Below are 23,422 nucleotides of genomic sequence, written 5' to 3' on the forward strand. Positions count from 1 at the left end.
AAGCCTTGTTGTTATTTCGAAAGTGTACCATCTGGTGGTCCAAATTTACATGTGGTGCCTTTAAGTCGTATCATAGATCTGTATATCAGCATAAATGGGATTTGTCCATAAACATGATAAGGATGTTGGACACTATTCAATAGACAACAGAATGTATTTGTGTATGTATGGAGGCTATTTTCAACTGCTTTTTGTTCAACCTGCTGCATAACCATAAACAAAACGATCAAACATATAAGTAGCCCATCGTCTGTATTATATGGTGAGTGATTTTCACATTCTCTCCTCACAGATCCATCTATTTGTGTTATTACATGGAAAATGGCTCCATCCCGCTGAAGATGTTCGAGCACAATAATGATCGTGTGATCTGGGGTATCCACGAATCCAGAAACTAAAACACAAATGAAGCACAAGAGTTTATGAGCTTTAAAATCTTCAGTTGCATTTAATGATCTCTCACCTTGTTGTCAATGTGGTCTCATCAATCCATTTCCACAAGCCTTCCTCTTTCCTCTTACCAATCCAAAATGGATCATATCCATATCCGGCTGTAGCGTTCTGCATACATTCCTACATGAGGGAACATAAATGTCACATATACCCATATTAACATGTAGACTGTACACGGTTACATGTTGTTAGTCTCGTTTACATATTTAACTAAGTTTTCTAAAATGCATGTCAGAAGCAAGGTTTCCATTATAGATTTGCGCAAAAATTTAAGCGATGTTTTCTAAATGTCGACTAAAACAATTTAGAAGGGTGATGGAAAACTGGCTACTGACACATATTTTCGAGTGTGTCTGTTACACGCTTTGGCGCGATACCAGCTTTGTTAGGTCTGACACACAATTACTACTAGATAAACTACTAGTTAATGTTAGTTCAAATCGAATTCGATGTATTATCAAAATCTACAGTACAGCATCATTTTGAATATTTTTACTGTAAAATTTGCTTAAATAAAAATGATTGTTTAGTTTATGAAGCTGGATGCTTATATAATATAAGATGGAAACACTACGTTTAAAAAGATTGAAAGAGAGTAAACGCAAGATTACCTTGTTTTTTAAGACATCCGTGTAGTTTTTTTATTTCTCTGCGTGACTGCTCTCTTTCTTCAGTCAAGATTCTGTTCTGATTCAATATCTCATTATATTCTGAAAGTAATTTCTCTCTTTCTTTGGTCAAGTTATAGTTGTGTGTTAGTAAGCGGTTTCTGTCCGTGGTGAAATACACACAGAGCACCATTACTGCAGTCAACAGAAGAACACACAACAACCACAAACACACTTGAACTGATCTGTATCTTCTGTTCTCTGCTGAAACACTTCCTGAAAATAACCAACATCACATTACATTTGTCTTTTCTTTCTTTCCTTCAATAAATCAAGTGAGAAATGAGTGTCAGTACCTGTGTGATGAAGCGCTTGCTGTCTCTCCCAGTTTATCACGGCTTCATGATTTCTTACAGAATCTAAACTTTCATAGATGTTCACCCTCATGTCAACTCTCTCCTCCGTCCAGAGACTCAGTTCCGATAACATCATAAATAACCTCAGACATGTCTGATCTAACAGTTGATCAATACCGTGGGTCAATAGTGTACGTGTGTCTGGGTTAGACACCACCCTTAAAGAAGTCTAAACTTGGAAACCGCAGTGGTAAGTGTCAGACGCTCACGAATAATCTTGCTAATACAGGAACATCTCAGAGACATTTATAAACATTCATTTTAAGCTTACTTTACACCCATCTAAGTTTGCCAAATGAAAGAGTGAATAAAAACAGGGTCAGAGTAACATTAGGCCTATAACTAAAGAAGACAGCATTTGCTGTATTACTAAAACAAAAGTTGTAACTGTGAACATTAGTTAATGCACTAACAACGAACACATTTGTTGAAATTAAAGTCCCCGTGAACCGGAAATTGCGATTATTTTAACTTCCGTATTCGGATTGTTCACACCAAACGCGGTAAATCGCGCTATTCGCGTGTAGTTGGACGCTTGAACGTTTTGAGTTTACTCACTTCATTCGCGCGTGAAATTTGCTTCCAGGCGCGTCATGGGAGGGGCTTCTGCCGCTCGCTCACGGCCCTACTAGAGCAAGCTGCTGATTGGTTAATGCGGCGTGAATTTTCGCCAAAGTTCAGATTTTTTAACTCGCGTGATCGCACCACAAGTAGGTAATCGCGTTTTTGCATTGACTTAACATGTAAATCACTCGCGCTTAACCCCCAGTTCACACTGCATGCGTCCGCAGAGCGAGAGCAGCGCCGTCAACGTAACTTCATCATCACTGCACCTACAGACTCGCGAGGGTATTATTCACACCGGACTCTTGTGCACAGCGTGACAGCAGCTGCATCAAATGTGCAAGGTGAGCAAACCAACCACACAGAATGCATTTGTTCTCTAAGTTTAAACATTTGTGAACGTGATACACATAAACTTATGTTAGCAAGTGTGCAACACCCACGTAAATGGTAAACTATAAACAGGCCAATTCATGTTGTTTCAGTCAAAATAGGACAGACCTAGACTACCTGAATACAGACTATATTTATACAGAAATATTTAAAGACAAATGAAGTGGTATGCCTAAATGAAATATAAATGTGTGCTTGTTTTTACCATCTTGCAAAAAAAACACAACAGGCTTGCGTATTCTGTGCAATTTGAGGATCTTTACTGTGCAACAATTAGTTTTGTCCATCTAAAAGTGTACTGTCACTTTAACTGAGCTTGAGCAGTGCAGCAAAAATAGACTCGGCGCTGAAACCATCGCATCAGTGCTTCTCACGCGACGCCCCTGCTTGACGCTGACGCGCTGCTCCTGCTCCCGGTATGAAAGCACACATTTGATAACATGCACAATCGTATCCAGCTGCAGACCCGCAGCACCGCCAGAGCCCCGCCGACAAAATGGGCGTCAGAGTTAATTCTTCGTTTGACAATTTTATTTACATTTTTCTTTCTTTTAAAACAATAAAAAAGTAATTGTCGGCTTTTTAAAATAAAAAATCCATGCTGCACATGTTCTTGTACAATACATGATATTTTATATAAAATTCCCATAAGTTTCAAGCATTATTTTTAACAGCGTGATCAGGAAGTTACTCTCATAATACAATTGATAACTATACAATTATATTACACAAGATAATATGTTAAAATGCTTATTGTACTGTAACTGTATCATTATAACATGTATAAAGTGTGACGTTTCGTGTGTAATAAAAGCTCAAAAACTGTAAGTGGCGCTACTCGGCGGTAAACTCCGACCCTTGTTGGTTTTTACGGTGTCTGTGACAATTATATCTCCCCCCTCACTTCCGGTGCTGGCGGCGGGGCTCTGGTGGTGCTGCGGGTCTAAATAAATACTCAACTATAAAGGTAACATTACCTCACAAACAATAGATATAACAGAGGAACCTGGAACAAACACTTTAACACTTTCACAAGATAAACTTCTTTAACCCTTGTGTGGTGTTCATATTTTTGATATTCAGCCAGTGGACCGCTGCATTTTTTAGATTTTTTATTTTGGCTTATGAGGACACACAGATGTCCTTATAAACCATGTTTATGTTCTAATATCCATGTCACCGCAAGGCCCATTTACAACACGCAAAAATGTATCGAACCATCCATACATTTTGTTTTTAATACAATAAAGTATGACAACATAATAAAGCTTCAATAAGATGATAAAGCCTGGCACAATTTAAATATTTAGCAGATAAACGCTGAACTTAAAATATGCGATAATTTTTCACAACACCAATTTTTCTGCAGCTGGATATACCTCAACATGCACGCCGAAAAAAACCGCGCTGCTCTCGCTCTGCTCACGCATGGAGGCGCGGCTTGCGTTTTCCCCTGCGAATTGATAGGATGTGTAAACGAAAATTGAATAGTGTTTTAAAACGAAACTGGCAGCAGACTGACAGTTGAAAGGGAGGAGTTAACCGGTGCTCCGCCCAAGCCGTCAAATTGACGTCATTTGAGATGGATAGTCAGGGTGGAAGTGTATTTTCAGATTCTAACTGAAGATTATGAGGGTACGTGAAGTTTAAAACGAAAATGACCCACATTGATGAGCTATTCACTATAAACGCTGCAAAATTTCATGAAAAAGTAAGAACCGTCATTTTAACATCACTGGGACTTTAACTAACATTGACAAAGATTAATAAATGCTGAAAAAAACAATGTTGCTCATTGTAAGTCAGCTCATGTCAGCCAATGCATTTACAAATGCTATAAAGTACAACCGGATACAGTAACGGTTTATAGGGTTTCGTGCGCCGTCTAAACTACATTTCCCACAATTCCGTATTAAAGTCCGCTTCCTGTTACAGCGTCAAGCGCGATCAGTACAGGTTTTTGCAGAAACGCTCATCGGATAGACTGATCATTTTACCTTTCAACATCACGTAAGTCTTTGATACGTGCAGCAGAGTACGACTGTAATAACAGCAAACATGTTCAAATAACATTTTTCCTGCATTGAAACGAAACTGTTAGCGCTCCCTACTGCGCGTTTTATATTCGGGCCTTCCTGAGCATCACGACTGAGTTCATAACCAGTTCAAACTGGCGATCTTAATACTTTTCTGTTACTCGTATGAGATTCCTGCAAAAAGTGCTGCTTTGGAAAATAACAATTTCGGCAAAGCGAGGCAATATTGGGTGATGTTGCATGTTAGAGCATCATTACAAATCATTAAAGAGCAACAATATGTATGCAGTGTATACTCTTTATAGTTATGTTTATTTATGTATGTTATGTTATTTATGAGTTGCTTTGTTGTGCTTTTCAGAATGCCCAAGTCCAAGGAAGTGTTGTCCTCTACGTCAAACAGTGATTCTGATAGTGACGTTGACACCAAGGTATGCAAATAACCTCTGGGTCACATTTGGTACTTACTTGGTAATACAAGCACATGGTATCCCATAGTAGTGTCTGCAAATTTGTATTTCTGCTCAGAATAACCATTTTACAAGTTGAGCAAATGTCGTTGTTGGATCCATCACCTCCCTTTAAAAGAACCTTATTTGCAATCATCTTATTTTGCAACCTCTAAACTTAAAAAGTGAAGTGTGCTCGGTGTAATAAAACCCGTTTCAGGCCAAGAGAAAGAAGCCGACGACTCCCGAGAAGCCCTCAAAGAAACTAAAGGGTGGAGAAACCTCAAAGGTGTCAGCAGCCTCCAAAAGCAGCAGCAGCAATAAAAGTGATAAAAGTGATAATATGTTTCAGGTAAATAGTTAAACAGATGTATAATGACATAATGATCTGTTAACCTGATACTTTGACAGAACGAACACATAATGAAAATCTGTTTTGGTTAAGATAGGAAAGATGAGGTATGTGAGCGTCCGAGATTTCAAAGGAAAAGTGCTGATTGATATCAGAGAATACTGGATGGACCAGGAGGGTGAAATGAAGCCTGGGAGAAAAGGTAACCTGTTAATTCTTTTAAATATATCATGCGTCACAACAAACAAATGGATAGTCAAAGCCTATTGACACAAAATGATGACATAATGTATAACATACTTCTGCTGAAAAACAATTCATATAACTTACAGTGTGCATAACATCTAAAAGATGCACTAACAACTAATGCAGAATTGGGAAGATGGCATATTCAGACGTGTAGGTCACATCATGCTTAATTTTAAATGGTGTTTTTGCATTCTCTCAGGTATTTCACTGAACCCAGAGCAGTGGAACCAGCTAAAAGAGCAGATGAGTGACATCGATGAGGCTGTGAGAAGAATATAAGACCTGTTTGCATTGCACAAGGATGTGTTGCATCTTTTTTAAACATTCTCATTCTGCACCTCGCCTGTGTTCTGCAAAGCAAATGTGTACACCAGGACATTCTGTGTGTATATTTTAGATTAGGGCGTATTGAAATAATTGGTAACTGTATTGTTTTAATATTTCATGGTTGGGGTTGGCTTGGAAGAGATGGGGAGTGAATTTGTGCTTTTCATTTTCAATAAAGGTCATAGAAATGGATTACAACGTTGTGGTTTATTTTGAACTTTCTCGCAAAGGACTATTTAACGCAACAGCTGTATTTATCTCTCTGTCTCATGCTATAAACATCTATAAGATGAACATATTTTAAATGAATTTCAGAGAAGGTTGTGGTTTTGTAGGTGGCTTACATTTCATTGGCTGTTGTAAATGAAAATGTTAAATTCCAATTCTGGTTCATGGCGTTGTTAGCTCCAGAGATAAGAACATGTAATGTCAAATTTTACTTAACATTTTATGTACGGTCTACAGAGATTGAATACTTATGACTTAAAGCTTAAAAATGTCACTAAATTAGAGGATTCAGGTTACTTGAACCAATACTTTTACTTAATTACGTTTTTGTTAAATGACTAATTGAAAAACAATGTTACTAAGATATGGACTATTTTCGTAATTTCAATACATGTTATGGGGCTGTGAACATTTTCCAACAATTATGACAGGACGTGCAGTTATACGCTTTGACCACCAGATGGCAAAAAAAAGTCCATAGAAAGTCATTAAGGCGCTTTTCTGAATCATTACATGCCCGCGTTCAAAACCTCCTCTGAACTCGAGACATTCATGAAGAGTCCTGGTAGCATTTGGAAAAGATGCCACTTAGCTGTGTCTTTATGCATACAAGATTGGCGAGCTTTTGCACATGGACAGTACCAACTATTTTTATTTTTTTCAAAAGTCACCATCACCCTTCCCATCCTACTGTAACAAGACTTCTCCGGTTCAAAAACAGAAATGAAGTACTTTGATGACGGCCCTCCAACAGTGACGTGAACAGACAAATGTGTGTCTGCAGTATTCGCATGTTGCTGTAGCAGTAACAGCTGGGCTTTCCTCGCCTCGCCAAACCACTTCTGCTGCACCAGCTGAGAGAGACTGTTTTCAGTCAGTGTAACATTAGGGTGGTCTACTTCGGCACAAAATGACAGTGATTTTACGTGACTGCACTCGGAAGGCGGTATTCCACTGTTAGGGGCAAACTGTGAACTTAAATTGCACTCCTCGAGTTCGCATTCCGTGCGCTGGTTCCGGCCCTGGGTATTTTTGATCACATGTATGGGTGTTGCCTGGCTGTGAAAAGCTTTCTGAACTGCAAAAATACCGATGTTACAGTCAATGCACTGAGACTGAAAGTGCTTTTCAATGTCAGTGTGATGCCTTGCAATGTGAACTCTTAGATTTTTTGCCAGCAATGTTAAATTGCATTGGCTGCAACTGACAGTCCTTTTTGCAGAGTGTTTTGGGAGGACGGCGAGCGACTGAGGTTGCGGGACAGTGAGCCAATCAGGCTGCAGTGCATCTGGTAACTGTGAGAGCTGGGTGGGGGGCGTCTCGGGCTGCTGGATCTGAGGCTGTGGGGCAGCGGCCGTCCCAGCCATCTGAAGCTGCAGGGTGGCGGTTGTCAGAGGCTGCAGGGTGGTGGGCTTCGGAGGCTGCAGGGTGGCGGGCATCCGTGGCTGCCGGTTGGCGGGCGTCAAAGGCTGCAGGGTGGCCGGTGTCAGAGGCTGCAGGGCGGTGGATGTCCGTGTCTGCAGGTCGGCAGGCGTTCGTGGCTGCAGGGTGGCGGGTGTTAGAGGCTGCAGGGCGGTGGACGTCCGTGGCTGCAGGTCGGAAGGCGTCCGTGGCTGCAGGATGGCGGGCGTCAGAGGCTGCAGGATGGCGGGTGTCAGAGGCTGCAGGGTGGTGGACGTCCGTGGCTGTAGGTCGGCAGGCGTCCGTGGCTGCAGGATGGCGGGTGTCAGAGGCTGCAGGGCGGTGGACGTCCGTGGCTGCAGGGTGGCGGGTGTCAGAGGCTGCAGGGTGGCGGGTGTCAGAGGCTGCAGGGTGGCGGGCGTCCGTGGCTGCAGGGTGGCGGGTGTCAGAGGCTGCAGGGTGGCGGGCGTCCGTGGCTGCAGGGTGGCGGGCGTCTGTGGCTGCAGGGTGGCGGGTGTCAGAGGCTGCAGGGTGGCGGGTGTCAGAGGCTGCAGGGTGGCGGGCGTCTGTGGCTGCAGGGTGGCGGGCGTCTGTGGCTGCAGGGTGGCGGGTGTCAGAGGCTGCAGGGTGGCGGGTGTCAGAGGCTGCAGGGTGGCGGGTGTCAGAGGCTGCAGGGTGGCGGGTGTCAGAGGCTGCAGGGTGGCGGGCGTCCGTGGCTGCAGGGTGGCGGGCGTCTGTGGCTGGTTTGGTGAAAACTTAATAGAATGGTTAGCGATGTGCAGCAGCAACTGTGACCGCTGTATCACAGTCTCTGAACAATAGCAGCAGTGAAAGTGGGATTTTGGTCGACAGTGCAAGTTGCATTTTACGATGGTGAAATCTGAAAAGATCAACAAATCTTCAATACACACATACATTCTTTACAAATTCAGAAATAATAAAATAAGTGCATTACATTAAAAAGAAACTTACCTAGATGTGTCACTGCCAACTGCAAGTGATTTTTAATATGATAATGCACCATCGGTGGCATGCTGGTGTACTTGCAGAATGGGCACTTACTAGTGGGTTCTTTCAACAAGTTGTCACACTTTCCCTTGGTTAACACCGTTGTATGCATTGTTGCATGGGGCAACGTAACAATTCATTACAAAATGAACAGGACAAAAAAAGAAATAAACGAAAGGTATAGAGAATAAAAACACTGATAAAACAAAACACCTAAAAAGGAAACCGGTGAAATGCTCAAGGCTAGCAATGCAAAGAGAGAAGCCTTCAGACATCAGGGTTTATTCTGTCTCTTGAATCGAGCAATGGCGAAGTTTCACGTGCTGATTTATAAATCTCCTTTGATAATCGGTCGACAAATGTGATTCTACAATCTGCACCTAAGATGCAAAACCCACACGTCTTCTCAACATGCACGATAAACAGCGGAAACGGCAACATGGTGACCCCTAGACGTCATCACTAGCCGTTAACCAGACGGGGCATGGGCGGAACCACACAGTACGCCCCACCCCTATGTATATGGAAGGCCATTTAGGCAGAAATGTCTTTAGACGTAACGTGTACAGACGTTATAACAAAGACGTAATTTCGCGTACAGACGTTTTGGTTTAGCCAATGGTGAGCCCCAAAACGGAAGGATTTGCATAAAATTGATTAAACATATTGCCGTGACGTCATCGTTAACGTAGCCACGTGTCATTCATGAATAATGCATTTAAACGTGACGTGCCCTTATGCGTGGCATTCGGCTTGTTTGAGATGCGCCTTGCCTCGCCTGAAATGTAGGTGAGAGTAGGCGGCTGCAGTAAGGGGAGGGGTCAAAAAAGACCTTTGAAGTCGGACACTTCGTGAATCTCGCTGTTTTGTCGCTTGTAAACGTGAACAGTGGAGGAGATCGTGTTCGCGTTTTTTATCGCAGACGAAGTGGATGTAATCGAAATAAAATTTTTACATGAAGATGGTTACAATAATAATCACAGAATGTACTGTCAAATAATGTCCAAATAAACAGCTTACACAACAACATGTAAGACATTTTCAAGGATTGTATAAACAAATGGTAAATGAAATAAAAAACAAGTTGCTTTTGAGAGACAGAGGTCATAACAAATGTTTATCATATTTAATAACAAGCAGGTTTCTGCCACCATTTCACGTCCATAGTATTTTTCCATACCATGCAAGTCAAAGCTGTATTGTAGCAAAAATTCTTCAGAATTTCTTCCCTTGTTTTAAGACCCAGACACTTCTCAGATGAAACCACACAAAGATGAGGCATAATGACTAAACAGTCCATTTAGATATGTATGCGTGCATGTATATTTTTAATGGATTGATTTATTAATTCACACAAACATACAATAGAATGAAGAGAAAATTACAACAAGGAAGAATTCTAATGAAGAGAAATATAAAATAAACGCATGTCCTAATTCTTAACTTCAGCCGTGTTTTGTTTTTGTTTGCATGTAAATATAAATAAATAGATGGGTAATCTAATTCTTAGAATGAAGAGAAAATGTATCAGTTAACATTCTCAACCAATGAGCTTGAAGTTGTGTCGTCAGTCAGTCATTTCCCATCATGCTTTTGAATAGCGCAGTCGGAGGAGAGCAACTGCGCTCGACTGCTCAATCCGACACAGCCGCCTCGCTGTTGCGAGAGTTTTTTGGCACACGTCAGCATGACATCAGAGCAAGGCGGACGTAACTCGGACACTTTTCTAACCGGCATGCAGCTCGCAGTGATCACCGGTGATCGGTTCTGCGCAGATTTTGCTCATCTCAAACAAGCCTAGTGCATATGGTCCTAGTTCTGGATACGTTCCGGATGAGTCAGCAATACGTAATTTTAGGACAAGGAAAAAGAGAGCATTTCAAAATAAAAGCGGTAGAAGTAGACAAGGAAAAGCAATGTCTTTGCCAAAATTTCTTAGATTCAACTTTATTGTCATTACACATATACAAGTACAGTGTAACGAAATGTAGTTTAGGTCTAACCAGAAGTGCAATTAGCAAGTGCAGGATATACAGTTTGAATAAATACAGAATACAATATTGAGAAAATATTATACAGTGGGCATGGATTATGAAAATATTTTACAGTAGGTATGTTCTATGAAAATATGACAGTAGGTATGTACTATGAACAATATATACAGATGACTATATACTATGAACATTAATGTACAGGTGGATATGAGCAGATAATAATTTAGACTAAACAATAGTGCAAGTGATTTAAGTGTGCATAGATTATTGACATTAGCTGTTAAAGTTGCAGTGCAATAGGTGAGTTAATGCAATTGTTGAAGTAACAGTGCAGTGGATGAGTTAATGCGGTTATTAAAGATACGGTGCAGTATAAGAGTTAATAATAGGTTGCAGTCCAGAAGATGAGTTAATGCAGTTAATTAGGTTACAGTGCAGTAGATTAGTTAATGCAGTTAATAGGTTGCAGTCCAGAAGATGAGTTAATGCAGTTAATTAGGTTACAGTGCAGTAGATTAGTTAATGTAGTTATGTAGTTATTGAAGTTACAGTGCAATAGATGAGTAGATGCAGTTAATGGAATTACAGTGCAGTAGATAAGTTAGTGCAGTTATGAAAGTGGTCCATTAGTGCAAATGAGCATATTTCAGATGTGCAAGTGAGCAGTATAGAGTGCAAATGAGGCTGTGCTCGTGTAAACAGTCCAGTAGAGCAGATAACATGAAGTACTGGTGTGTACAATTCAGTCATGCATGCAGCCCTGTAGTGCAATGTAAACAATGTTATAGCAGCTTGGAGTTCAAGGTAAGAGAGGTAGTGGAATCAGTGGGGGGCAGAGTTCAATAATGCTCTGGGAAAAAAGCTGTTTCTAAGTCTGCTGGTTCTTGTCCGGAGGCACCGGAAGCGCCTACCGGAAGGCAGGAGAGTAAACAGTCTATGAGCAGGGTGAGAGGAGTCCTTGAGAATGCTGCGAGCTCGACGCAGACAGCGTTTCTTCTGGATGTCCTCAATGGGTGAAAGTGTAGTCCCTGTGATGCGCTGGGCTGTTTTCACCACCCGCTGCAGTGCCTTGAGCTCACCAACAGAACAGTTCCCCTACCAGACTGTGACACAGTTGGTCAGGATGCTCTCTAACGGGCAAGCGATAGAAGTTCACCAGGATAGTTGAAGACAGTTGGTTCTTCTTCAGTGTCCTCCGAAAGAAGAGACGCTGGTGAGCCTTCTTGACCAGGCATGAGGTGTTGGGGGTCCAGGACAGGTCCTCTGAAATATCCCCAGAGTCCCCAGGAACTTAAAACTGGAAACACGTTCAACAGCCATCCCATTAATGTGGACCCGTGTGTGCCTCCTTTCGCCTTCCTGAAGTCCACGATGATCTCCTTTGTCTTGGAGGTGTTAAGGAGCAGGTTGTTGTCTGAGCACCATGTGGCCAGGTGTCGGACCTCCTCCCTGTATACAGTCTCATCGTTGTTGCTGATGAGACCAATCACCGTTGTATCGTCTGCAAACTTGATGAAGGAGTTAGACCCGTTCACAGGCCTGCAGTCGAGTGTGAAAAGGGAGTAGAGAAAGGGGCTCAGTACGCAGTTTTGCCGTGTGAATAATATGTTTTGTTAAAATATATGTTTTGAAATGCAAACTAAATGCAGCATATGATATTGGTTAACCAGTACACAAAACAGAGTTTTTTCCACAAAATGCTATGTTTAGTAATTCTAAATTTAATTATTTATATAATAATATTAAACTGTATTTTCGCCATGCTTTTAAGCAAAATAAAAAGAGTCAAAGGGAAAGTGTAGCTAAAATGAAATATGGTAAGGGCTACATTTCTTGATGTGAATTTTAGTTTGACAGCGTAAGTTGTGGGTTTATGCGTCTACACGCAATAACGCATCGACGCGTCTAACGTCTGTACACGAAATTACGTCTTTAGGCGCTATAACGCCTGTCCACGTTACGTCTAAAGACATTTCTGCCTAAATGGCCTTCCATATTCCATACGCCCCAAACATGTCCACGCCCACTAGCCAATGAGACAACACAGAGGCGAAGCGATACGTGATCAGACCGAGAGGCGTGTCTTTATAAAGCATGACATGCAGCAGACCATAATGACAGTTTTGAAGAACGCCGCTAGCATCTTCATTAAAGGCAAAAACGGAACTACACAGACACTTTCACTAACACTTGAACCGACGCAATGAGAGAACTACATTTTAAAGACAGCTTTTGGGTAAGATGGGCTTCTTTTTTCTTACTTAGCCATATGCCCTCGTTGCTTGGAATAGAGCTGAACGTGTGTTTTATTGTTGATTTGTATCATAAAAAAACATAAACAATCTGTTTTGATCTTGAAATTCAGCTCTTTGTGTTTTTCTGTCACATTTCGAAACGGCGTTAATTTCCTTAAAGGAAACTGCCAACACGTTTCACAAGAAAAACATCAACAGCTCCCAAACTGACAAACCAGATGTTTTGTTTTTAATGTGCCAGACTGAATTACAGACAATATTACTGGGAATGTTGAAACATGTTTAATACCTTAGTTGACATAGGACGCAGTAAAGTGCAAGTTTTCTTAACTTTGATTTTGGGACATGTTTCATGTTGACTGAGGCTTTGCCTATGATGCCATGTCTGCTCCTCAGACCTATAAATATGACAGATAATGACAGTAAACAGTCCAAAGAGTTGCACGGTCAGAAAAAACGTCACACGTTTTGTAACAACTGTGTTTAGTCTGGGATCACACGATTGTCTTTGCAGAATGTTGATATTACCAGCACGGCAGGATACGACAGCATTATCCAGCACCTAAATGATGGAAAAAGGACGTGCAAAGAACTCGAGGACTTTATGAAAGCCAGGTGAGATGTTGTCCAGTTTCTTCACAGCTCAACGTTGATATCCTCGCAGATATAATGACAACTGCATTTTGACATGAGTATTTGCAAGTCGCAGGAAGTTGGACGTCAACTTAAAAACTGGCCAAACAGCAAATAATTGATTCAATGTTGTATCAGTGTTGAGAATGACCAATTTAACATTGATTCAATATCAAATCCGTTATCTTTGCTACTGTAGAAAGGTGTTTGTTGCAAGATTTCATTTTTTCATGTGAAAATGACTGCATGTGACAGTTTATTGACTACCACAAATACCGGAGTTAAAACATTTAAAACATTTAAAACATTCACATGATTCACTAGTGCATGGTATTCCAGTATTTCTTTAAAGGGGTCAAATGACACGGCTTAAACAAATATTGTTGTTTGTTTTAGATGTAATGCAACGTGTAAACACGATTTAAGGTTCAAAAACGCTGTATTTTCTACATCGTGTGCAAGTTTGTATCTCCTCTATGCCCCGCTGCAAAGAATTTTTACAAAGCTCATCGCACTGAAAAGCTAGGTGCGCTATGAAAAGCTAGCTGTGCTATGATTGGCCAGTCCCAGTGCGTAGCGATTGGTCGAATTTTGCAAGGGTGTGACGGAAATGTAACGCCTCTTACCATGTTTGCAACATCCGGTTCAATAGAAATTGTACTGACGGATATGCCCACCTTACTTGCGTATAGGTTTGGGCGGTCTTAGTCGAATCATACCACGAACTGATGTAGATTTGTGGGGGTGTGGCTACACGAGCCGTTTCGGGCAGGTCTGGGTGAGCATTCGCTTTTAGATTCAATGCATTTTTTGTTTTCCGACACTTTAATTTTTGCAATTTTACGTGTCTAATACATGCATGGGCAACTTTTAACACCAAAGACACAGAAAACACATATTCATGCCATATGACTCCTTTAATGTTTGTCTTCGTGATCTTTTCTAAAAAGCTTGCTCAAATTGAGAATGTGAATACATATGCATTGACAATTAGCTTTTAGCATTCCGTTAAACATTAAGAGGGGGTTTCCCAGACAAGGCTGAAGACTAGTCTCAGTCTTAAATGTGTCTTGATCAAAAATAACTTTCACTAAGATATCTTAAAATATATCGGTGCAATTGTTTTGTCTCAAGATGCACACCAGTAATGTGTTTTTGGAAACTGCCGTAGTTAAATTAGGATATAATATGTTTTTTTAATAGTCTTGTCTTCAGCTACTCTTTGTCCAGGAAACTGCCACTAAATGTTCACTACATGACTTTCAGAGCTGTTATAGAGGAGAAATATGCCAAGGAGCTCCTGGGTTTGTCCAAGAAAGTGTGTGGACATAGTGAAATGAAGTAAGTATTACGTATTATTATTATTATTAGATGCAGTTATATAAGAGAGTTGTCATCATTTTCATATTTAGTGAAAACTACTTATTTAGGTTATAGAATAAATCAAATGTCATAACGTCTTGCATGGTTACATTGAGCAGTATGACTTTTCCATGTGAACCGCCATCTATCCATCCATTTTCTTCAGTATGTCAGCAACCACATAACCACAGATAAGAGATATTAACAAGATGCGGCACTGCTGTTTCTATAAATAAGGGGAATTGAAATGCTGCAACATAGGAAGTCTCACTTTTCAGAAAAAAAGACCAGATCGACATTCGTCAATAGATAAAAACGATTCTCTGGCAAGGGTCTTTGTCTTGTGAGGTACTGGACAGTCATGAAAAATGTGTTTTTAGTGCGATTTAAGCTTAAGAAACAAATGTTGGTTGTAAACCTGATTTTATTAGCGATTTTAGAAATTATTTAGGACTTTCGGTTTTCTTGACTGAAACTGAGGCACTTCGAACTGACATCCTTTTCTCGCACTGACATCCGACAAAGGCAACATGACAGAACACCTTGTGATATATTAATAGTTATTAGTATAGTGTACATATGAGATCATTTCGCACTGAGATGCTCTTGCCAAAAACAGCTCTTATCCAATGAAACCCCACTCAGTCTTTGTGCTGGTGACATGTTTGTAGTTGGTTGGTTATGTGCTTGTTCTCTTATAAAAGAACTGATGACTGATGTCAGCAATTTGACCATACTGTGTTCACACAAAAGCGGGAAGTCAGTGACTCAACAATGTTTTGTTTCTTTTAGCACCTTGAAACGATCGCTCGACGTTTTAAAGCTACGTAAGTACAGATGTGTTTGAGCATTTCAACTTTGTCGTGTGTTATCCTATCACCTCATTTACGTTTTAAATGCATATCTTTGCAGAAACAGAAAATGTGAGTTTGTCTCATCTCCATTTGGCCCAAACCATGCGAGAAGAAGCCAAAAAATTAGAAGATTTCCGAGAGAAACAAAAGGAGGCCCGAAAGAAGGTAAGACGTACAGCTAGCGTGTTCTCTGGCCGATTTCTATTAACCAATAGATGTTTAATAGGATGTTTTTTTTTTACCAGGTAGAGCAACAAATGGATGCTCTTCACAAGCAGAAGGTGGCCCAATACAAGAAAACCACTGAAGTAAGTATTCATAAAAGAGTGCATTGCTACATTATATCCTTAGAGGGAAGTATATATGTCCCGAAGCAGTGCCATGAGGGAAGTGAATATGAGCACCTGATTTTAGATCTACTAAATGGGAAGTAAGTTGTTAAATGGCTTTGTTCATTAAAATGGAAGCTTCTCATTCAAACGTAAGAAACAGTTTTGATAGCGACGCTTTCAGGTTAATAAGCTAATCGTGTATTTGAATGAATACTAGAAACTTCAAGATGGATTTTATTGAACTCCATTGATACTTTGTACTGCTGTCTAATGCAGTTTTAGTGTTTCTGTATTGTTTGCCCTTAATAAGATCCAAGATGAGTTCATGACGGATACATGTATTGAAAAATGAGCTCTTGAGTTAAATCATTGGAGACTCCTGTTCATTTATTATTTATTATTTTACGACCTGAAAGGTTACGTAAAAGAATAAAGTCATCAAGTTATAAAATAGTTGAAATGGAAGAAGGGGAGTTACGTAGTGCCTGGGAAAGGGTTAAAGATAAAAGTAGCAAATTTGTGACTAGATCGCAGTTCTGCCCAATTTTATGGACATTTATAAACTTGTTATATTTGACTTTATGTTTGTCTACAAAGCTGTTTTCAAACACTTAAGTCTTTTAACTTGACGCTTATAATAAGTCTTTGAGCTCAACAGAAACGTACATTCGCCAAACATTTGCAATGTGTATTTATGGTGCATACACAATGTTTGTTGTGTACTGACATAGTTTAGTTTAGTAATAAATCTCAAGTAATGTGACATGTTCAACTGTGCTTTTTTAAGGCGAAGAAGACTTACGAGCAAAAGTGTCGAGATAAAGAGGAAGCAGAACAGAACATGAACAGAAACGCCACCACCAGCAGTTCCAAGCAGCAGGAGAAGGTGCACATATCAAACAGTATGACTTGTGTTTTTGTCCAGTGTGACCGTTACAAAAATCTCGCTTCAGTTTGCTTTTTCTCTGATATACAGACAGCTAGCAAGAAGGCCCCACCCATCTTTTACTAAAGCTACAAATCTTTTTTATGGGGAAAATATACCCAGAAGATTGTGGAAGTTTTAGAAAGAAAAACATTATTACTATTTTAGAAAAGGTATATGAACATGCAACCATCAATTGCAGATATGTACAGTACATGCACATTAAAATGCATATTTCACTGTATTTTCCCCACTGAAAGAGTAACTATACTCATTTTACTTGTTTGCCTTCACGCCCCCAGTGTTGCTATATTCATATTGCCGTATCCGTTGGCTTTATGCATCTGCATTTTAGCTTTTTAAAGACTATTATTAAGGTTTGACCTAGATTTAGCTGTTTACTTCCAACAGTTACTATTATACATGGACAGAAAGTCAAATGGGCCCCAATGTCTCTGGAGAGAGCAAGACTTTCATTGCTAATGAGTTATCACAGCAAAACAAATCATTCAAGCCACTTATGTGTCCGGGTGACTGCCAGAGAATGCACAACACTATGAATCATTGTAAAACATGTCGGCAATGTTGCATTTGTGATGCCCTGAGGACAAGACTCTTGAGCTGCTGAAAGACTAGAAACCTTTTCAATGAGTCAACCATCAGTCATTCTGTTCAGAGGACAAAAATAGGGACCTGGAAACCGCTGTATTTAGAACAAGGCCAACCGTAAAAGTACCTACATTCTGATGGTATGCTGTTGATGTGAATGACCGTACAGTGATGTTGTGCTGTAATGTTGTCACTCTCTCATACTTTCAGCTGTATGCCAAAACGCAACAAGCCAAGCAGGCCGCAGAGGAATCAGGTAGAAATATTCCCATATACATTTATTAATGTATATATGTATTTTCTTTTTGTAAAAAATACAAACTTACAAGCCAGAAGACAAACAGGATATAGTTGAAAGGCTGACTTGAAGTATTGAAAATGTTATGTTTTTTGTTTGTTTAAATAATAGACAGAATATATAGTCAGAATGTGTCTATGTTGGGGAAGATTAGAGAAGAATGGTTGAACGAGCATGTCAAAGCATGCGAGGTAAGCAAGCCCCAGCCAGCAACACATGATACACGCTCATGTCAGATCATGTCATGTTTTTTACGTCCTGCAAGCTCTTTTAAAACTGATATGAACTCATTAGAGGTCAAACAGAAATCACACAACTCCTTTAGTAAAAATCCTGCATTTACAAAGTGGCTCATTTCCTCAAATTGAATTACAATCATATTTTGTCTGAAATTTCAGTAATGTTTAGAATGTTGAAAGACCATTTAAAAAAAGTTAACTGATTTAAATGAAAAATGTCATTTATTGTCTATAATATGAAGCAGGTGATCTTTATGAGACCACACTTCTGTACCACTTAGTCATATGTGAGAGTGAATGTTTTTCTGTTCTCTCAGTTTTTTGAAAAACAGGAAGTAGAGAGGATCAACAGCTTGAGGAATGTAGTGTGGATTCATCTCAACCATCTCTCTCAGCAGTGCGTCAGCAGCGATGAGGTACTTCAACTCCCCATTTTCTGAACACCAAATCTAACTTTACGGCGCTCATTTGACTGTGTGTGTTTATCTGACACAGATCTATGAGGAAGTGAGGAAGTCACTGGAACAGTGTAACATTCAAGAAGACATCGAGCATTTTGTCAACCTCAGAAGAACCGGCGACAAACCACCAGGTACTGTTGCATGAACCTATCACGACCGCTCATTGCCATCAATGTGTTTTGTTAGGGGTTGTATGTTGAGCGTGCCATTACCAGAACGGAAATCTTTGTTCTCTTTTTGGAAAAAGTGCTACGAACAAACATGATTTTTAAGATAATCAGATGACTTGGATAGTTGGATTCGATTTCAGTCCGCATATTTGATGGATACTCTGAGACTTGTTTTCATGCTTCTGAATGTGACATTCGACAAAGCCTATTGTGACTTTAATCCCTGGTTTTAAAAGAACAGTTCACCCAAATAGTAAAACTCATGGGGCGTACTGATACATTGCAATACATGACACTTGGCTAACGGTTAAGATAGTATCACAATATTCATAAAAATAATAAACCGAAAGATAGAAAATTGTTCCAGAATGTTTTGGAAATAAATCTAAATTTACAAAGCTAAGCCTGAAGAGAACCTAAACCAGTAAAAGCCTAAAATAAAAATAGTAATAGTCACAATCATACTTTATTTTTGTGTATAGAAATATATTCTCTCCTCAGTCATTATTTACTCACCCTCACATTGTTATTAAACTGTAAGACTTTCTTCATGCAGGTTTGAAACGACATGAGGGTCCGTATACGACGATATCTTTTTCAAGTGAGCGTTTTTTTCAATGCTGTGTCAGCCCTTTGATGTTTTTACGCTCATCTTTTCGCAGCACCCATTGCATATGAGAACTTCTACAACAATCAGAGAACAGCTCCTGCCCGATCGGCTTCAACAGCTATCAGGTGACCCCCTCGCCCCTCACGCTCCAGCTCGGACCCACACATCTGCTTCGAATGTTATTTGAATTTCTTACTTCGTTATAAACCTTTAACGTGACCTCATACCGTGTTTTTTTATTCCAGGAGGGCGGGCGTACCGCCACCACCAACTGCAGGAGGTATGAAATACATTTTCAGCATATCAACTCAATTCTTTTCTGCATGTTTAGTCAATTCATATTATATGAGTATTGTGTCTGTCGTCCTCCAGACGATCCGTTATATTCAAGTGTAGAGCCTGGCTACAGCCTAATACGATACTAATGGGAGCACAACCTGGTAAGAATGCCGGAGGAATGTCATGTTGGTCCAATTTATTTCATTGTTTGTAAATTGTGTGTCAAGTGTAATACAGTGATTTCCTTGAGGAAATATTCAGTGCACTTTAATCATTTTTGTTTTTTTAAAACAGCGTCGTAAACCCGTCTACAGCTCGGTATGGATACAGTAAAGGCTTCAATATTTCACAGAGAGCTTACAGAGCACATGAGTAATGTTGAAACCAGCATCCTTATGTCTGGTGGTAAAAACATACTTCAGTCTGGTATGAAGGGGTGTGCCTAACCCTGGATGAAAAAAACTTGTGTAAATATGTTTCGAAGTTTCTCTTAAGACTGAATGTTCTCACTACATTGATGACATCACAACAACAATGTTGTATAAATTGCTGTCTTTATCTACAGTTTGACATTAAATGAGACCGAAGTGTGTGATTTCTGCACCACTGGTGGAACCAAACTGAACAGTTTTTCATCAAGATGATATTTAACTGTGATTCTTGTCAGCGTTTCTGAAATATTTGTCTCCCCATTCAAGTAGATAGGACTGTGGTCTTGCTATGACTGAAATAGCTGCCCGGAGGCGTTGCAAACATGGCCGCAGAGTGGCACGACTTCCTGAAACAGACTTTGGCTTTAGGTTGTGAGTTTAGTTCGGGACTTCCTATGGAGAATGTAGGAATTGTCTTTTTTTTTTTGACAGTTTGGTGCTGCTAGTGGCACAGAAATTACACACAGCAACTTTACAAAGGCTACAAAATGTAATTTATTTATAGTGTCATTACAGTCTTGCACCACTGGATCCATTGCCTTAATAAATGTATTATTTAAACTTGTTGTCATGTAAAAACCGTGAGGTATGTCATCATTATTAGTCTATTCTTCATGTTGGAGAGTGTCATATGAGTCAATGTTAAAGGAATGGTTCACCCATAAATCATTTAATGGACCCTCGTGTCATGCCAAACACAAAAAGATGTTTTGAAGAATGTTGGTAACCAAACAACATTGGCCCTTGTCGATAACCATTATACGTTCACGAATCCACATGAGACATTTCTCAAAATATCCTTTATATTAGGTGAACTCTGAAGGGATGGTGATTTAGAACACAGGACCGTTCAGTCCTCATGAGGAACCCAAAGGAACCTACAAGAACCACTTGGCGTGTGGGATGTAAATGCCTTTCCTTGAGGGAAAACCTTAGTCTTCACAGTATTGTGTTCTCTTATTGAGATCTTAAAGCAAACACCATTCGTCTCCCCAAGATCTGATTTGACGAAAGGGGTTTCTGTAACCACCCGAAGCCCTCGGAAAGCCCCAAACACGTTCACCCTCTCTGTGACCTGCTGCTTCAAATAAACCTCCAAACTCTCATCAGGTGTCAGATCTGACTCTTCTCCCAGCGGTTGAGGAGTACATTCATTTTGGTCCAGCTGAGCCTCAAGCTGCTCCAAGTCCAGCTCCACAAGTTCATCATCGAGTCTGAGCCGCTTGCAGTCTGTCTCATAGTCCGGTATTGTCTCTTCAGCATCATCTCCTCCAGCTTCTTCACAGAGTAGATCACTCCAGCTGGACCACAGCTGCCGCTTGACTCCCGATGGCAGGTAAGTGCTGGTCGAGTCAGTTAAAGATGTATAAGACGGCTCGGATCGGTCCTCTTGTGTCCGCAGAGAGATCCAGGCATGTTGTGACCCAGTAGAATGACCCTCTGTTGTCTCGGTATTTGTTTTTGGTGTCGATGTTGAGACTGATTCACTCTGGTGGGCTGTTGTGAAGATCTAGAGAGGAAATAGATACAACAAACGTCACGGGTGGGTGTGACATCGACCAAAATATGGAGATCATGTTGCCATAATGATGCTGAAGTTTCACAGGTTTACGTCCTGGATGGGTGAACATAACTTGCGATCGTTAAAAACCTGGACATTTATTTTTATGCAGAATTCATGCAAAGTGAATTTGTTGAAAAAGATGCTTTACATCAAGTATGGCGGAGTAATGCTCAGCCTGTTCAGTTAGCTTTCTCAGCTGGGCGTTCGCATCCCTCAAGGACGAGATTTCCTCCTGCTTTCTCCTGAGTCGAGCGTGAAGCTGTGGAGAAACAAAACCGCTTGTTTTCAGTAATGCACTTTACTCCGGCATGTTGTGACTCATTGTCAAGAAATAAATCCGAACAGATTTCTCGGTCATTTAAATAACAAATATATGGATTCAGTGATACGGTGTGTCTGAGGGCTCTTGCAATGTCAAGATAATAATCATTTCTCAGCTGGGAGTCATCGATAAAAACAGAAGTTGTGGTCGGTTGTGTCATATCTGAAATTTTTCAGTGTAAAAGTCAGCAGCTGCGGCATGTGGATTTTCTCATGATTTTGCAGTTCCCATGTATGCCAATAAATATTTAAAGGAACAGTTCAAAATAACGTTTTTCAAATTTTTGGAACAGAGAAAGATATTCGAAAGAATGCTTGTAACCAAACAGTTCTGGGCCACCTTTGGCTACAATTGTGTGGGTCAATGGGGGCCAAGAACATGTCTTTTAAATGTCTTTCTCTGTGTTTATCAGAACAAAGAAATATATACAGATTCGAAACCATTGTGGCCTTCAAAACGTTTCGGTCACTCGTCTTCCATTGAGCTGGAATGATGTCATTTTAACATGGAAGAAATTACAATAAATAAAGTATTAAGGAGTAATATGAAGAGTTTGGTTTCAAAATGAGATAACTCGAAATTCATGTTTGTCTATTGTGCTTTCAATCCATATCAATAAAACTACAATGTGTTTTTGATTACGCTGTAATAACTTAAAATACTGCTAACTGACACAATAAAAACATGATAAAACTCTGTTATCTGATAACTCATGTGCGCTCACCTGTCTGTTCAGCTCTAGAGAAGAATCCAAGTCTCTGTGGTCTGGAATATCAAATGTAAGTGAATGTGTGTCTGTGGATGGACATTCCTCTGTAAACAAGAAGGAATCATGTTTGAGCTCGAATGACCGTAATAATATAGTTTTACTACAACAAAAACGATGGTTTTTATACTTAAACCAGTGCAAATAGCCGAACCACGTGGTATTTATTTACAGTAAACCTGGAATTTTTGTTTTTATGAACTATCCCTTTAACAGGAAAAATGTGATCAGTTTTCAGAATAATTTTTTGGCGTGTAGCACCAAACTATCGTAGCCTGTACTGTATAGGCTATACATATAATAAATATAAAGTGTGTCCCACCTGCTGTGAAGTCCAGCAGATCTTCAGAAGACGATTGGTCGACTGGGTCTTCTCCGTCATTCTGCTGATAAAATTAAACAAATGAATCAAGCAACTCCTCTGAAAATCCCTAATCCGTATTTATTAAAGCAGAACTGGTTTACCGCAAGATAAGACACGTGAGGGTAGAAGCAGGTCTGCATGATGACGAACTGATGCCGAGAGAGTGAGCGCGTGCGAACTCATTTCTGCTGTCAACGCTGTGGTGACGTCAGAGCGCGGCGGTTGTCGTCAGGTGCGCGCGTAGCGACGCGTGCCTGGAGTCCGCGCGCTTCCGAGCGCCGATTATTCAGCGCCAAGCTCGCCAACCGTCGACATTGTTTGATGCTGGAAACCTTGACACCAGTGATAATGCTTTTCTGACGCCTGAAGAATAATGAGCTTTACACATATTTGATATCGGCTGACTACCTGTGTACAAGCAACGTGTTTTTGCACATTATTTGATTCATATCTCATATTATATTGTGTTT

At 40.3% G+C, this 23,422-nt stretch overlaps 4 protein-coding genes across 4 annotated transcripts; 2 read left to right on the forward strand and 2 right to left on the reverse strand.

The window, feature by feature from the left end:
• The first annotated feature begins 4,334 nt into the window (after positions 1-4,334).
• sub1a (SUB1 regulator of transcription a) lies at positions 4,335-6,039 on the forward strand. The gene is made up of 5 exons (XM_079448987.1): positions 4,335-4,444; positions 4,832-4,901; positions 5,140-5,271; positions 5,365-5,473; positions 5,720-6,039. The coding sequence occupies exons 2-5, from the start codon at positions 4,833-4,835 to the stop codon at positions 5,797-5,799; spliced, it is 390 nt and encodes a 129-aa protein (XP_079305113.1). The 5' UTR covers positions 4,335-4,444; position 4,832; the 3' UTR covers positions 5,800-6,039.
• LOC306889731 (uncharacterized protein) lies at positions 6,037-8,945 on the reverse strand. The gene is made up of 2 exons (XM_079448986.1): positions 8,449-8,945; positions 6,037-8,356 (listed from the first exon to the last, which is right to left on the reverse strand). The coding sequence occupies exons 1-2, from the start codon at positions 8,594-8,596 to the stop codon at positions 6,585-6,587; spliced, it is 1,920 nt and encodes a 639-aa protein (XP_079305112.1). The 5' UTR covers positions 8,597-8,945; the 3' UTR covers positions 6,037-6,584.
• Positions 8,946-12,518: 3,573 nt separating this feature from the next.
• pstpip2 (proline-serine-threonine phosphatase interacting protein 2) lies at positions 12,519-20,510 on the forward strand. The gene is made up of 15 exons (XM_079449239.1): positions 12,519-12,714; positions 13,248-13,348; positions 14,633-14,707; positions 15,521-15,555; positions 15,641-15,747; positions 15,828-15,890; positions 16,702-16,800; positions 17,659-17,704; positions 17,858-17,937; positions 18,303-18,401; positions 18,481-18,577; positions 19,279-19,351; positions 19,472-19,506; positions 19,599-19,666; positions 19,800-20,510. The coding sequence occupies exons 1-14, from the start codon at positions 12,682-12,684 to the stop codon at positions 19,649-19,651; spliced, it is 996 nt and encodes a 331-aa protein (XP_079305365.1). The 5' UTR covers positions 12,519-12,681; the 3' UTR covers positions 19,652-19,666; positions 19,800-20,510.
• On the reverse strand, positions 20,045-23,092 carry mcidas (multiciliate differentiation and DNA synthesis associated cell cycle protein; the record flags this gene model as incomplete). Its single annotated transcript, XM_079447817.1, has 5 exons — positions 20,045-21,446; positions 21,649-21,759; positions 22,547-22,635; positions 22,911-22,971; positions 23,054-23,092. 5 exons carry the CDS (start codon positions 23,090-23,092, stop codon positions 20,787-20,789), a joined length of 960 nt encoding a protein of 319 aa, XP_079303943.1. The 3' UTR covers positions 20,045-20,786.
• Positions 23,093-23,422: the final 330 nt, after the last annotated feature.

Source organism: Barbatula barbatula (genome assembly GCF_947034865.1).
Source record: "Barbatula barbatula genome assembly, chromosome: 24".
Lineage (NCBI taxonomy): Eukaryota > Metazoa > Chordata > Actinopteri > Cypriniformes > Nemacheilidae > Barbatula > Barbatula barbatula.